Below are 15,267 nucleotides of genomic sequence, written 5' to 3' on the forward strand. Positions count from 1 at the left end.
CTAATCTTACCCTAGTCATTCTTTTACTCCTGACATACCTATAGAAAGCTTTAGGGGTTTCCTTGATCCTACCTGCCAAAGACTTCTCATGTCCCCTCCTGGCTCTTAACTCTTTCTTTAGGTCCTTCCTGGCTAACTTGTAACTCTCAAGTGCCCTAACTGAGCCTTCACGTCTCATCTTAACATAAGTCTCCTTCTTCCTCTTCACAAGAGATTCAACCTCCTTAGTAAACCACGGTTCCCTCACACGTCTGCTTCCTCCCTGCCTGACAGGTACATATTTATCAAGGACGTGTAGTAGCTGTTCCTTGAACAAGTTCCACATTACAATTGTGCCCATCCCCTGCAGTTTCCTTCCCCAACCTATGCCAGCTAAATCTCACCTAATCGCATCATAATTTCCTTTCCCCCAGCTATAACTCTTGCCCTTTGGTATATACCTATCCTTTTCCATTGCTAAAGTAAATGTAATCGAATTGTGGTCACTGTCACCAAAGTGCTCCCTTACCTCCAAATCTAACACCTGGCCTGGTTCATTACCCAGTACCAAATCCAATGTGGCCTCGCCTCTTGTTGGTCTATCTACATACTGTGTCAGGAAGCCTTCCTGCATACATTGGACAAAAACCGACCCCTCTAAAGTACTCAAACTATAGCTTTTCCAGTCAATATTTGTAAAGTTAAAGTCCCTCAGTACAACTACCCTGTTACTTTCGCTCCTATCCAGAATCATCTTTGCAATCTTTTCCTCTACATCTCTGGAACTTTTCGGAGGTCTATAAAAAACTCCCAACAGGGTGACCTCTCCTTTCCTGTTTCTAACCTCAGCCCAAACTACCTCAGTAGACGAGTCCTCATCGAATGTGCTTTCTGCCACCGTAATACTGTCCTTGACTAACAATGCCACAACTCCCCCTCTTTTACCACCTTCCCTGCACTTACTGAAACATCTAAACTCCGGAACCTGCAACAACCATTCCTGTACCTGCTCTATCCATGTCTCCGAGATGGCCACAACATCGAAATCCCAGGTACTAACCCACCTTATTCCGGATGCTCCTGGCGTTGAAGTATACACACTTCAAACCGCCTGCCTGCCTGCCAGTACACTCCAGTACACTTGCAGATTTCAGCATTTTCCCAACAACTAATGTTAGGCTAATTTGCCTGTAGTTTCCCCGTTTTCTCTCTCCCTCCTTTCTTGAATAGTGTAACATTTGCTAACTTCCAATTTGACGGGACCATTCGCAACACTGAGGAATTTTGGAAGATCATAACTGGCACATCCACTGTTTCTGCAGTTTTCTCTGTAGAGCTCCAGGGTGTATCCATCGGTTCCTGGGATTTGTTGGATTTTAGTCCCTTAAATTTCGCCAATACCTTTTGCTGATAGGAATTTAATTTCCTCCATTTTAGCCTCCAGGTCACCATCTATTTCTGATAAGAAACTTGTGTTTTCGACTCGAAATATTTGTTCAACACCTCCGTCATTTCCTCATTCCCCATGATAATTTCTCCTGTCTTTGCTTTCAAGGTAATCATTACTTCAGCTACTCTCCTTTCTCTATATTTGTATAAACTCTTACAATCTATATTTTATATTTCGGGATAGTTTACCCGCATACTATTTTCCCCTTTTTAGTGGCCAACTTTTTGGTGGCCCTTTGCTGGTTTCGAAAATACTCTCAAACCTCAGACTTGCTCCTGTTTGTTGCAACATTTAAGCCTCTTCTTTTAACTAACTTTTCGAATGTGCTGCAGACAGGTCTCCCTTGCTGAGTTTTTGTTCTTCAATGCTTAACTTCCTCCTACAGTAATATACTCATATTGAACCAACTACTGCCAGTTGATTGGTCAGATAACTGCCACTTCCAGGCAGCTCCATTTAACAAGGCTATTAAACACACTTCACGGTTCAAAGTTCTGTGTCAGACCTTGACACTTGGTCAAAATTTACATTTAGGGAAAAAAACTTATCAGAACCTACCGCTTGAAGCAAATTCCCAACTACTCATTCCAGTGTGACCTTAGCTCCATGCGTCCTCTTACTCCACAAGGAAGCTACTGTGAGGGGCAGTGTGAACTGTGACAGATCATTCTTACTTCATGGACAAAGTTTTATCGGTTGTATTGGGCAGGGGGGTTGTTAAAAAAAGATGCAAAACTATAAACCTTTCAGGAGAGCGACTTCTTATATAAATTCATGAGTTAGAATCAATTTTTATTCGTTCATCGATTTCAGATCCTTTTCCCTTTTTAGTTGTAATATTATACAATCTCACTGTGAGGAAGCTATCATGACTGTGCACTGTTTGAGAGCACATTTCCGCTCCATCTGACGAAGGAGCAGCGCTCCGAAAGCTTATGGTATTTGCTACCAAATAAACCTGTTGGACTTTAACCTGGTGTTGTTAAAACTCTTACTGTGTTCACCCCAGTCCAACGCCGGCATCTGCACATCACCACTTTTTGGAAACAGGGATCCAATGAATCCCACTCTCCTACTCTTTCGGTACGGTGGCACAGTGGTAGCACTGCTGCCTCACATTGCCAAGGACCCAGATTCAATTCTTGGCTTGGGTCACTGTCTGTGTGGAGTCTGCATGTTCTCCCCGCATCTGCGTGGGTTTCCTCCGGGTGCTCTGGTTTTCTCCCACAGTCCGAAAGATGTTTTGAATAGGTGCATTGGCCATACTAAATTCTCCCTCGGTGTACCCAAACAGGCGCTGGAGTGGGGTGACTAGGGGATTTTCAAAGGAAAATAAAGTTTATTTATTAGTCACAAGTAAGGCTTACATTAACACTGCAATGAAGTTACTGTGAAATTCCTCAAGTCGCCACAGTCCAGCGCCTGTTCGGATCAATGCACCTAACCAGCATGTCTTTCAGAATGTGGGAGGAAACTGGAGCACCCGGAGGAAACCCACGCAGACACGGGGAGAACATGCAAACTCCACAAAGACAGTGACCCAAGCTGGGAATCGAACCCGGGTCCCTGGAGCTGTGAAGCAGCAGTGTTAATCACTGTGCTACCGTGCCGCTCCACAGTAACTTAATTGCAGTGTTAATATAAGCCTACTTGTGACACGAATAAATAAACTTTAAAAACTTTCCCTACAGTCCTGCAATGTTTCCAGTTCAAGTATATCTCCAAGTTACTATTGAATCTGCTTCTCATCCGTTTAGGAAGTGCATTACAGATCATTGCTCGCTACATTTTTAAAAGCTCATCTAGTCTCTGATTCTTCTTGCCAATTATCGTAAGTCTGTCTCTTCTGGTAACCAATTATCTTTTCAGTAAAAACAGTTGCTCTCTATCTGCACAATTTTGAACAACTCTGTTAAGTCCCTTCCTAAACTTCTCTGTTCCAAGGAGAACAAATCCAGATTCTCCAGTCGTTCCACCTAACCAAAGTGCCTAATCTGTGTACCATCTAGTAAATCTCCTCTGCACCCTCCCATAGATCTCAACATAAGACCATAGGAGCAGAATTAGGCCACTCGGCCCATCGAGTCTGCTCCTCCATTCAATCATGGCATATATGTTTCTCATCACCATTCTCCTGCCTTTCCCCCATAACCCCTGATCGCCTTATTAATCAAGAACCTATCTATCTCAGTCTTAAAGACACTCACTGACCTGGCCTCCACAGCCTTCTGTGGCAAAGAGTTCCACAGGTTCACCACTCTCTGGCTGAAGAAATTCCTCCTCATCTCTGTTTGAAAGGATCATCCCTTTAGCCTGAGGCCCTGAGTTTTTCCCTACTAGTGGAAACATCCTCTCCACGTCCACTCTATCCAGGCCTCGCAGTATCCTGTAAGTTTCAATAAGAACCCCCCCCTCATCCTTCTAAACTCCAACGAGTCCAGACCCAGAGTCCTCAACGGTTCATCATACGACAAAACTCTTCATTCCAGGGATCATTCTTGTGAACCTTCTCTGGACCCTTTCCAAAGCCAGCACATCCTTCCTTAGATATGGGGCCCAAAACTGCTCACAATACTCCAAATAGGGTCTGACCATTGGAGAAAGACCACGTCTTTCTGGAGTATGGTGCCCAGAATGGGACACAATTCTCCAGCTGAAGCTGAACCTGTGATTTATAAGATTTAGCACAAGCTCCTTGCCCTTGTGCCCTATCCCTCTACTTGTAAAGTCTTATATATGCTTTTTGTGTACATCCAAGGTTCTGGGTAAAGCATTTGCTGAGGCAGATTGCGAAGACAATACAGTGGTCAACAACCGAACCATGTAAACTGATCTCAAGAAAGCAAAATGGTCATTCTTGTAAATTTTCACACGGATACTTTCTCAGTTGTATTTCAGCAGGACATAATGATACACGATCAAAATTCCTACATAATATGAGCAAAGAGCATTCAACACTATAATTATAGGTTTTATCCTTCCAAAACGCAAACAAATCTGGACAGCATGTGTTTTGGACAGTGCGATACCATAATAAAGTGCCGTTGGTTACAAGTCTGTTGGTTGCAATGGAAGGAGTGAAAACAATTTTGAAATGATCAGAATATCCCTCAAGGAATGTGATGGTTTAACTGAAGTTTGTCCCCAACAGCATACCAAAACCAAAGCACTAAACAAGCATAATGATAATAATGCGAATGCCACACACGCTCAAATCTGAATGGAAGGAAGCAAAAAGAGCGAGGCACCAAGAGTGAGCAGAAGATGGAAAAATTTGAAATGAAAATCTTTTTTTAAAGTTTGAAATATTTGTAGATAACTCGGAGGAAATGGAGCATGAGCCAATGTCAGCAAACACTGTCGTCATCATGAATCATGAGGTGTCAGGTACAGCAGGGTTGGATGAACAGTACGGCTGCACGTTGCTTTGCTGAGCAATGTCAATCACGTGATGGGACCCAGCCTCAAACTACCTTTCAAACAGCAGCCTCCTTGATGGAGGTCCATCCTTCTGCGTAGAACTAAGTACAGGCTTTGCTGTGGCTCCTGCTTACTGGGAACAGATCTTGGAAATTAACTAAACTCCTTTCAAATAGACCCTTTAAGCCAGTTTACAGAATAAAGTTTCATTTCCTCAGTAGGGAAGTATAACTAGACCACAAGAGGTGAAAGACTCACTGCCCGAGCTGCAATTTGATTTGTGGCCATATTTCTTACGATTATAGTATATCTGGAGATTAACTATATCTTGATTCACAAATTTCAGTTATCCTGCGCATCATCCTTTACTTTTGACAGCCACATTTCTTTCCCTAGTCCCTTCCTCGTTTCCCATATTACCACAGTGACTACACTTCAAAAGGACTTGTAAAGTATTTTGGGATGTTGTTAAAGGCACTGAAAATGCAAATCGCTCTCTTTCCTTCAGATGATGTGAAGACGCCGGCGTTGGAAAGGGGTGAGCACATTAAAAAGTCTCTCAATATTAGGTTAGAGTCCAACAGATTTATTTGGAATCACAAGCTTTCACCTGAGGAAGGAGCAGCACTCTGAAAACTCATGATACCAAATAAACCTTTTGGACTTTAACCTGGTGTTATGAGACTTCTCACTGTTTCCTTCAGATGCTCAGTCCACATTGCTGTGCATCTCCACCAACTTCTGTTTTTGTTTCACAATGATTACATTTGTTAACACAATCACAGGAATCGCAATCTACCTAGTTCAAAACCGACCAAAGGAAGCTACCTTTGTGATTTATCAGCATTTTAACCTCTTCCATAGCCTATCATAGCCTCTTTGTCTCTAACAAGGCTACTGGATCAATGCTTTCCAGAAGCTTCTTCTTTGAGGTTCAGCCTTCCCTCTACACTCTAAGTAATGATATGATTGCTTTTCGCAATACTTCTCACTCTGATTCATTTCTTCCAGGGACCTGCATAGTATTCCCAATTGCCATCTTCAGGTATCAAATGTTTCAGATCAGTGTCCTAATTTACTTATGATCCTCTCTTATTCTACAAGAACATGCAAAAACACAAAAGAACAGAAAACATAGGCCACACAGTCCATCGAGCCTGTTTTGCCATAACCATGGTTGATTTTGGACTTCAAAGCCACTTCCCCACCCACTCCCCATATCCCTCAATTCCCCGACACAACAAAAACTGCCTATCCCAGCCTTAAATATGTTCAACAATGGAACATCCACAGCCCTCTGGAGCAGAGAATTCTCCAAATTCACAACTCTTTGAAGTAATTTTCCCTCATCGCGGTGCTAAATGATCGGCCCTTTATCCTGAGACTGCGTCCCCATGTTTGAGATTCTCCAGATCCTACCTGTGTTGTATAGGTGGAAAACTTGTGTGAAACCCACTGCACACGGTCCTGCCCTTCCCTCAAATGGAGTTCACAGGTGTTTCTGCAGCAGTTTATTACATAGTGAAATGCTGTGGGGCAGCTTGGTTTTTAGTTGAAGGTGAGATTGCAAGATATATCCATTTTAATGACATCGAGTCAATTAGTATAGTATCCTACACCGTGAGCCTTAGTTGCTCAATATATTACGCTGATCTTTCTCTATACCCTAGTTATGACTGTAACACTATATTCTGTACCATCTCATTTCCTTCTCTATGAACAGTATGCTTTGTCTGTATAGTGCGCAAGAAACAATACTTTTCACTGTATACTGATACATGTGACAGTAATAAATCAAATACCAAAATTCCCCTCTAGAGCCCCCTCTCTGGAATCAACTCGACAACATTCCAAAAGCTCTGCACTCTTCCAATTCGAGCACCTTGACCATCCCAGATTTTAATCTCTCCATCAGTGATGTCCATGACTTCTGCTGCCTTGGTACTAAACTCTGGAAATCTTTGTGCCTCTCTCTTCTCATTTTAAGACACTCCTTAAAACATCCCTCTTTGACATTTGGTTATCTGCCCTAATATCTCCTTTCATGGCTCAGTATTAAATTCTGTTTGCGAATCACTCCTGTGATGTACCTTTGAATCATAGAATCCCTACAGCACAGAAGGAGGCCATTCAACCCATCGAGCCTGCATCGACCACAATCCCACCCAGGCTCTATTCCCGCAACCCCACATATTTACCCTGTCAACCCCCTGACACTGAGGGGCAATTTAGCATGGCCAATCAATCTAACCTGCACATCTTTGGACTGTGGGGAGGAAACCGGAGCAGCCGGAGGAAACCCACGCAGGCACGGGAAGAACATGCAGGCTCCGCACAGACAGTGATCTGAGGCTGGAATCGAACCCGGGTCCCTGGCACTGAGGCAGCAGCGCTAACCACTGTGCCACCATGCCGCCCCTAACTGTGTTTAAATTACTCTCTGTACAAGTTGTTGTTGCTTTTGAATGGCCACAGCCTTCCCCAATTCCCACACACAGTTCTGGCAGTGACCCAATTTGAATTTTGTCATAAACTCAGTCAGTGAATAGTCCTTTCACACATAATTGGACAGTCCACTGAGCAGCTAATAAGACTGTAATACAATGAGTGAGCAGCTGAGCACTAAAGGTAGATATCGCTGGGCTGTCACGGTATTACATCACACGGGCTTTAGTAAACAGAGGATTGTTTAAGCCAAACCTTCAAGCAAAAGCTGGATTAAAATTGAACTGTTGGTAAAAGAAAGTGCAGAAATTCATAATGCCTCTTTCTCAGCAAGCAAGAAAATCCAAATCAGAAAAAAATTAAATTTCTGTAGAGCCTTTCATGACGCGAGTCCATCTGGAAAACACTGTACAGTCAATGAAGTACTTTTGAAATTCAGTCACTGTTGTTACATATGAAAGTTGGCAGCCGATTTGAACACAGCAAGATCCCACAAACAGCAATGAGATAATGACCAGATACGTTGTCTTCAAGTCATGTTAGTTGAGAAATAAATACTGGCCACGACAACCGGGATAATGCCCCAGGTCTTTTTTTGCAAATCTTTTACATCTAGCCAAGGGGGCAGATATTTTTTTCTTTATTCTTCCAAAGATGTGCAGGTTAGGTGGATTGGCCATGCTAAATTGCCCCTTAGTGTCCCAAGGTCTGTAGGTTAAGGGGATTACAGGAGCAGGGATGTGTTGTTGCAATTATACAGGGCCTTGGCGAGGCCACACCTACAGTATTGTGTACAGTTTTGGTGTCTCCTTTTCTGAGGAAGGATGTTCTTGCTCTCGAAGGAATGCAGCAAAGGTTTACCAAGCTGATTTCAGGGATGGCGGGACTGGTGTATGAGGAGCGATTGACTCGGTTAGGATTGTTTCCACTGGAGTTCAGACGAGTGAGGGGGGAATCTCAAAGAGACTTATAAAATTCAACAGGACTAGACAGGGTAGATGCAAGGAGGATGTTCCCGATGGTGGGGGAGCCCAGAACCAGGGGTCACAGTCTGAGGATTCAGGGTACACCATTTAGGACAGAGGTGAGGAGACATTGCTTCACCCAAAGAGCGGTGAGCCTGTGGAATTCATTACCACAGGAAGTAGTTGATGCCAAAACATTGAATGTATCCAATAGGCGGCTGGATATAGCACTTGGGGTGAATGGGATCAAAGGTTATGGGGAGAAAGCAGGATTAGGCTATTGAGTTGGATGATCAGCCATGATCGTAATGAATGGTGGATCAGGCTCGAAGGGCCAAATGGCCTCCTCCTGTCCTTATCTTCAATGTTTCGATGTTTTTATGAGCAGGATAAATACATGGGGTTACTGGGATAGGACCTGGGCAAGATGCCCTGTCTGAGAATCGGTGCAGACTTGATGGACCGAATGGCCTCCTATGCTGTAGGGATTCTATGATGTGGGTGTCGCTGGCAAAGCGACCACTTGTTGCCCATCCCTAATTGCCCTTGAACTGAACATTTTGGGAAATAGTTAAGAATCAACCACATTGTGTGGGCCTGGAGTCACATGAAAGCCAGCCAGGGTAATCGTACCAGATTTCCTCCCCTGAAGGTCATTATGGAACCTGATGGGTCTTTACAAAAATTGAAGATAGTATCATGGTCACCATGACGGAGACTATTTTTATATTCCAAATTTTTTAATTGAATTTAAATTCCACCAGCTGGCATGGTGGGATTTGAATCCACGTCCCCAGAGCGTTAGTCTGGGTCTCTGGATCACTAGTCCAGTGACCTTCCACTATGCCACCATCTCCCCACAAGAAACAACAACATGATTTAAACAGAGAGCTGGGAAATATTGACAATACCACACTTATCAAACACAGTCTGACTAAATTAAATACACTTTTGACAGAAGCAACACTGCCACACGCTTCTTTAATAAAAATTATTTTGACGCACTAATGGGCGTGAGCCCCAGGATACATCTTGCAATCTCTCACCTTCAACTAATAACCAAGCAGCCCCACAAAGTCTCACACTGTAATAAAAAACTCTACTGCTTTAAAAAACTATATACCTTTAAACTCAGTTTGAGGGGAGGGCAGGACCATGTGCAGTAGGTTTCGCGGTAGTTTTCCACCTCTACAGCACAGGTTTAGATACAGCCCAATGTGACTGGATGAGTTCCACAAGAACACAAAAGGGGAGCAGGAGTAAATCATACAGCCATTCGAGCTGGCTCTGCCATTCAATATGATCACGGCTGATCTTGCGTTTCAACTCCATTTTTCCACCTGTTCCCTATATCCCTTGATTCCCCAAGAGATCAAAAATTCATCTCTGACAACCTTAAATGTGGTCAACAATGGAACATGATTGGAGAATTTGAAAGATTCACAACTCTGAGTGAAGACATTTCTTCTCTCCTTCTGTCTCCTGGCTGTAAGGTCCTGGTGCTGCGGAGGGTTTGATAGGTTTGTACAGTCTCAAAGCTGATCCACAGCACAAAACTAGCCTAGTTCAGTAATCGATGACTACAGATGGAATGTAGAGGTAGCTGTGGAAACAAATGACATACTACTGCCATAGAGAGCACTCTTTTGAAGTTGGGGCTGTGGCACGTCATGGGGGTAATGGCAGAGTGTGTTCGCTTTTAATCCGTTTGTAAAGGAGTGCCTAATGCTGCCATTAAAGTCGGGAAGAGAATCATTGCATGGGCTCCCGGAAGTCAGAGAGGGTGGCCGATTGTAACTGTTGGATCTCAGTTCAGTATTCCCAGGCAAGAACTGAAATCAGGCTAAGAGCTAGATGTTGCCAAATGCAAGGGAACATTCCCAGTATAAAGCAAGTGCTCGGACGGCGCATGGCAGAGAGGCTGGGTGAGGGACTTCCCAGACATAAGCTGATATTGAGAAAGAAGTAGTTGGAAGAGACCCAAGGATTTCTCCTGGGATCCTAAGATCTTTCCTGCTCCTCCTGGTTCCCAAGGAACTGACCTCGATTAGGATTCCCACAGAATTCTGGTTAAAATGGCTGGGCCACAATCTTTACTTTTCACTTCAGCCTCAGTCTGCCTGTAGAAGGAATCTTGGGTGATTTGAAAGTCAAAAACGAACAATAGGACAGTAAGATGATTTCCAATTTTAGCTGCTCCCACTCAAATGTTCCCATTAGGCAGAGAACTGAATGGGTTAAATTAACACACAGGGGTTCTGAAACAGAAAGCACTCTATTCTCAACACCAAAACCTCTCAAGAAATTACTTTCTTTATAAGCCTCAATTTGAGAGGATCCTTACCTGCTGATGGCTTGTTCCTCGTCTGTTATGCCAGTCTCCCTGAATGCTCGGTTGGATTCCTCTAAGCTTAGGGCGATTGCTCTCTGTAGGTCATCTTTGTCATCTCCAGTAAGGTCAATTACATCTGTAATTACGACAAAGAAAATCCTCGAGTTAGAGACAAATTTATATTTTGGGGGTTGGCGGGGGACAGGAGAGAGAAAAGGTTCTTTTGGATGACCAATGAGTACAGCAAAAGGACCACAATTACATGTATTTCAGCAAAGTGTAAATAGTTGGTTGGTGAAATATTCAGGAGAGTAGAAAAAGCACTCATTCATACAATTAGATATTCAGTCTTTCCAAACGTTTTTTTAAAAATCAAAGGTAAGTGATCTGCAATTTTCACAGAAGATGGAATGGATTTGATCATTAAAACATCCCAGAAACATTTGTAATTAAAAAAGGAATTTGTCTTATTCAGGCACTATATACAAGTGGCCTTGAAACTATGGGGAGTGTTTTGACACTGTATGGCACACCGGTAGTTAAGGTCTGCTCATTGATGGGGAGCAAATTAAGGTGCATTAAAATGCCAAGAACAGGTACAAAAAAATAATCAAAAATGCTAATGGAATGTTGGTCTTTACATTGAGAGGAATAGAATACAAGGAGAATATAGTCATTCTTAAGCTATACAAAACTCTGATCAAACCACAGCTACAGTACTGTGAGCAGTTTGGGATACTGCATCTTAGGAAATCATACTGAACTTGGAGGAAGTGCAGCTAAGACTTACGAGAATGATACCCGAATTCCAATAACTAAGTTACAAGGAGAGATTACATAAACCTGGGTTGTATTCCCTGGAACTTAGTTGAGGGGTGATTTGATTAAAGTTAAGGTACAGTGTTCAGGGAAAACTGTTTCTGCTGCTTGGTCAGTCTCGACATAGTCTAAAAATTAGAGTAAGTGAAATTAGAAAACACTTTGACATACAAAGGGTGATAGGAGTGTATAACTCTCTTCACAGAAGCAACCATACATCTTAAATCATCATCATCATCTTGTTGTATTGCTGCATCTTCCCTCGCCGCTGCTTTGCATGGCTGCGGCTCGAGATTTGAAGGCTTTCAGATCTTCAGGGCTGCATGGCTTTGGTAGTAGAGATGTCTCATCGTTTGGGATGCCTCTCCACAATCACAGCTGACAGACTTTGTTCGGCTGTATCACCATTTCCGCTTAAGAACCTCGCATTGGCCAACACCAAGCCCAAAGCAATTGAAAACCAGCCAAGCAGGTCATATTTCACATGTTCCTGCTGGGACGGATCATTAGGCAACCTGTGTACCTTTGCCTGGAAATGTCTTTACCAATGAGCAAGGTGGCAGCAGTGGGGGTTACGATCTAGGCTCTGAGCAGATTATAATAAGCTGTCCCTTGACTTGAACTTCTTCGTTGCTGAAGCTATAGGTTTTTTGTTTTCCAAAGATATTATATGGGGAAAAGGTGGATATGGAGTTAGTTCAGAGCAGCAATGTACTTAAACGACAGAGATTGAGTCATGAGGCTGAATAAATGCTGGCCAGCCAGCGATGCCCATGTCCCACGAATGAATAAAAAACAAATGAATGGCCTGCTCCATATCCTATGTTCCCAAATTGATGAATTAAGTGCATCTCACAGTAAGCATATTGGCTCAAGAATGATTTCACCCACAAAAAAAAACAGCAGCAAGAGCAGCGTTGACAATATTGGTAGCAATATTCTAAACAATAAGCCTAGTGACAAGACTGCACTTGCAGTACATGTCACATCTGAAATGAGGAAAACTGGAAAATCTGCAAAGTTCCGCATTTCAGTCAAACAAGTTAACACTTTGTGGGGTATTTTACTAGAAGCAGAAGTCAGAAACAAGAACCCTCTGTCATAGGGCACATCTAAAGAAAGAGACAATAGGCCAAAAATAAAATGAGATTGTTTTTTATTGCAGTGTGTGCTTATGACCTGGAATCCATTCCCTGACAGGACGGTGAAAGCAGATTCAATAGCAACTTCCAAAAGGAAAGGAAAAAAATTGGAAAGCTTTAGGGAAAGAGTCTGACTAATTGGCTAGCGTTTTCGGAGACCCAGAACAGGGCCAATGGGCTGAATGGTCCCCTTCTGTGCTGAGTGGTTCAGGAGAGGGAAAAACAAGTGGAAGTCAAGAACACAGACACAATTTAATACTGTCAAGCTACATAGACTGGAAAGTCCCAGTTTCAATTCCTAATTTGTACAGAATGAGCTGTTCATTGTCTGACAGCAATGGGGTTAGAATCGGCCTTCACATGACATATTAGGGTGGGAAAAGGAATTCAGTGAGGATCCCCATTTCTGGCTTTATCAGATGCTGTTGGAAAAATGAATGTTTGGGAGCAGGTTTAGGCTCCCGTGATGGTGTCATCATCCAATTCGTTTCCTGACACTCATTTACCTGGCTTGCACACAAACATTAACGGCTCTACCATTCACTATGATCATGGCTTATCTTGGGCTTCATCGCCACTGTTCTGTCCGCTCCCCATATCCCATAATTCCAAAAGACCAAAAGTCTGTCATTCCCAGCCTTAAATGTATTCCAAGATGGAGCATCCACAACCCTCTGGGGTACAAAATCCCAAAGATTCATAACCCTTTGAGTGAAGTAATTTCCTCTTACCTCAGTCTTAAATCATCAGCCCCTTATTCTGGGATTGCACCCCAGTGTTTTCTCAGCATCTGTTCTCTAAGATCCCTTCAGAAATTTGTAGGTGTCAATGAAATCACCTCTCCTCCTTCCAAACTCCAGAGAATACCAGCCTATTTTGCTCAGTATCTCATCATCGGACACCTGCCTCACCCCAGGGACCAATTTATCTAACCTTCACTGCGCCGCCTCCAAAGCAGGTACATCCTTTCTTAAATGTGGAGATTAAAACTGTGAACAGTATTCCAGATGTGGTCTCACCAAAACCCTACACAATTGTAGCAAGACTTCTTTATTCTTGTACTCCAATCCCCTCGCAATAAAAGCCAACATGCCACGTTCCTTCAATGTATTCCCGCAATGACTCAAGTGAGAAGAGGTTTGGGGCAGAGGGAGAGAAAAGTTGGGGAACGCCCACTCACTTCCCCAAAAGCATGTGCATCAATGGATAGACACAGTAAGAAGTTTAACAACACCAGGTTAAAGTCCAACAGGTTTATTTGGTAGCAAAAGCCACACACTTTTGCTTTTGTGGCTTTTGCTACCAAATAAACCTGTTGGACTTTAACCTGGTGTTGTTAAACTTCTTACTGTGTTTACCCCAGTCCAACGCCGGCAGCTCCACATCAATGGATAGACCAGCTTCCAATGCAGGGTTAGCCAAAGATAACCATTTACAGGCATAAGACCTGAATCACCTGTCGTGTGCATACACTAAGCAGCAGCAGCAGAGACCGACCTCACTTGCAGTTCCACAGCAGTCAAAAACAGAGAATTCGCTCAGCTCCAGTTCTTAGAATAGTAAAAATGCAGAAACTGGCAGCTCTGATTTGGAGCAATCTGGACAACTACAAGTTTTGTGTACAATTCTGTAAGGTTGGTAACCAAAAATCATAGTACTAAAACTGATATTTGAGAATAGGATGAACTATATTGTTCAATCAAAATAATTATTTCATATACATTTGCAGCACAAGATGCGGATCGGTATCTTGTCAGTGGCAGCAGTTAAGGCATTCTGACCTTTTTCAACTGAGTACTGAGAGAGCAACGGAAGTCGCAGCACAGAAATTTCTTTCACCAACAAGTGCCCACTTGACCCCTGCCTCTAACATCTCCGATACAATAAAACGAGCAATGTTGAAGCAAAGCCAATTTGCCTGTGGGTAGATTCTTTGTGGATGATCTCAATGGGACAGACAAGAGGAAGAGGCAGGCTTTAATTCTGGGAAAATGAAACTTTGATGTGCATTAGAAAGGTTCTGTTATTATATAAATAGCAAGCATTTCTGTAATGACTTTCTCATCGTAAAATTGGCCCAAGATACCTCACAGGAGAGAAATCACACTAATTTGACACATGGACACAAAGCGATTAAGAAATCAGAGACCGAAAGGCTGGTTTGAGACAGGTTTCGAAGAGCGAGTTAAAAAAATTGAAAGGTAGAGATGTGGAGAGGTTTAGAGAGGGAATTCCAATATTTAGGGCCTAGACAGCTGAAAGCATGGCTACCAACAATGGGGTGATGCTCATGAGATTAAAAACGGAGGAGCACAGAAATTGAGGGCTGTGGGAGGTTACAGAGATTGGGAGAGGTAAACCGCTGAGAGAGCTGAAACAGAGGATAAGAATTTGAAATCTGGGTCATTGATGGACTAGGAATCGATACAGATCAGCAAGCATGTGATAAAAATTAAGTAAGAAGTTTAACAACACCACGTTAAAGTCCAACAGGTTTATTTGGTAGCAAAAGCCACACAAGCTTTCGGAGCTCCAAGCCCCTTCTTCAGGTGATTGGAGCTCCGAAAGCTTGTGCGGCTTTTGCTACCAAATAAACCTGTTGGACTTTAACCTGGTGTTGTTAAACTTCTTACTGTGTTTACCCCAGTCCAACGCCGGCATCTCCACATAAAAATGAAGCACATGTATCACTGATGAATTATCAATCGGACTCTT

At 43.0% G+C, this 15,267-nt stretch overlaps 1 protein-coding gene across 3 annotated transcripts in view; it reads right to left on the bottom strand.

Annotated features, from left to right (window-relative positions):
* Positions 1-15,267, bottom strand: part of usp25 (ubiquitin specific peptidase 25) — a 166,544-nt gene that overhangs the window by 113,959 nt on the left and 37,318 nt on the right. For all 3 annotated transcript variants that reach the window (XM_078233049.1, XM_078233048.1, XM_078233047.1), the window contains exon 4: positions 10,604-10,727. In XM_078233049.1, the coding sequence (XP_078089175.1) occupies positions 10,604-10,727 (124 nt within the window). The remainder of the gene's footprint in view (positions 1-10,603; positions 10,728-15,267) is intronic.

This window comes from Mustelus asterias, chromosome 17, assembly GCF_964213995.1.
Source record: "Mustelus asterias chromosome 17, sMusAst1.hap1.1, whole genome shotgun sequence".
Taxonomy (NCBI): domain Eukaryota; kingdom Metazoa; phylum Chordata; class Chondrichthyes; order Carcharhiniformes; family Triakidae; genus Mustelus; species Mustelus asterias.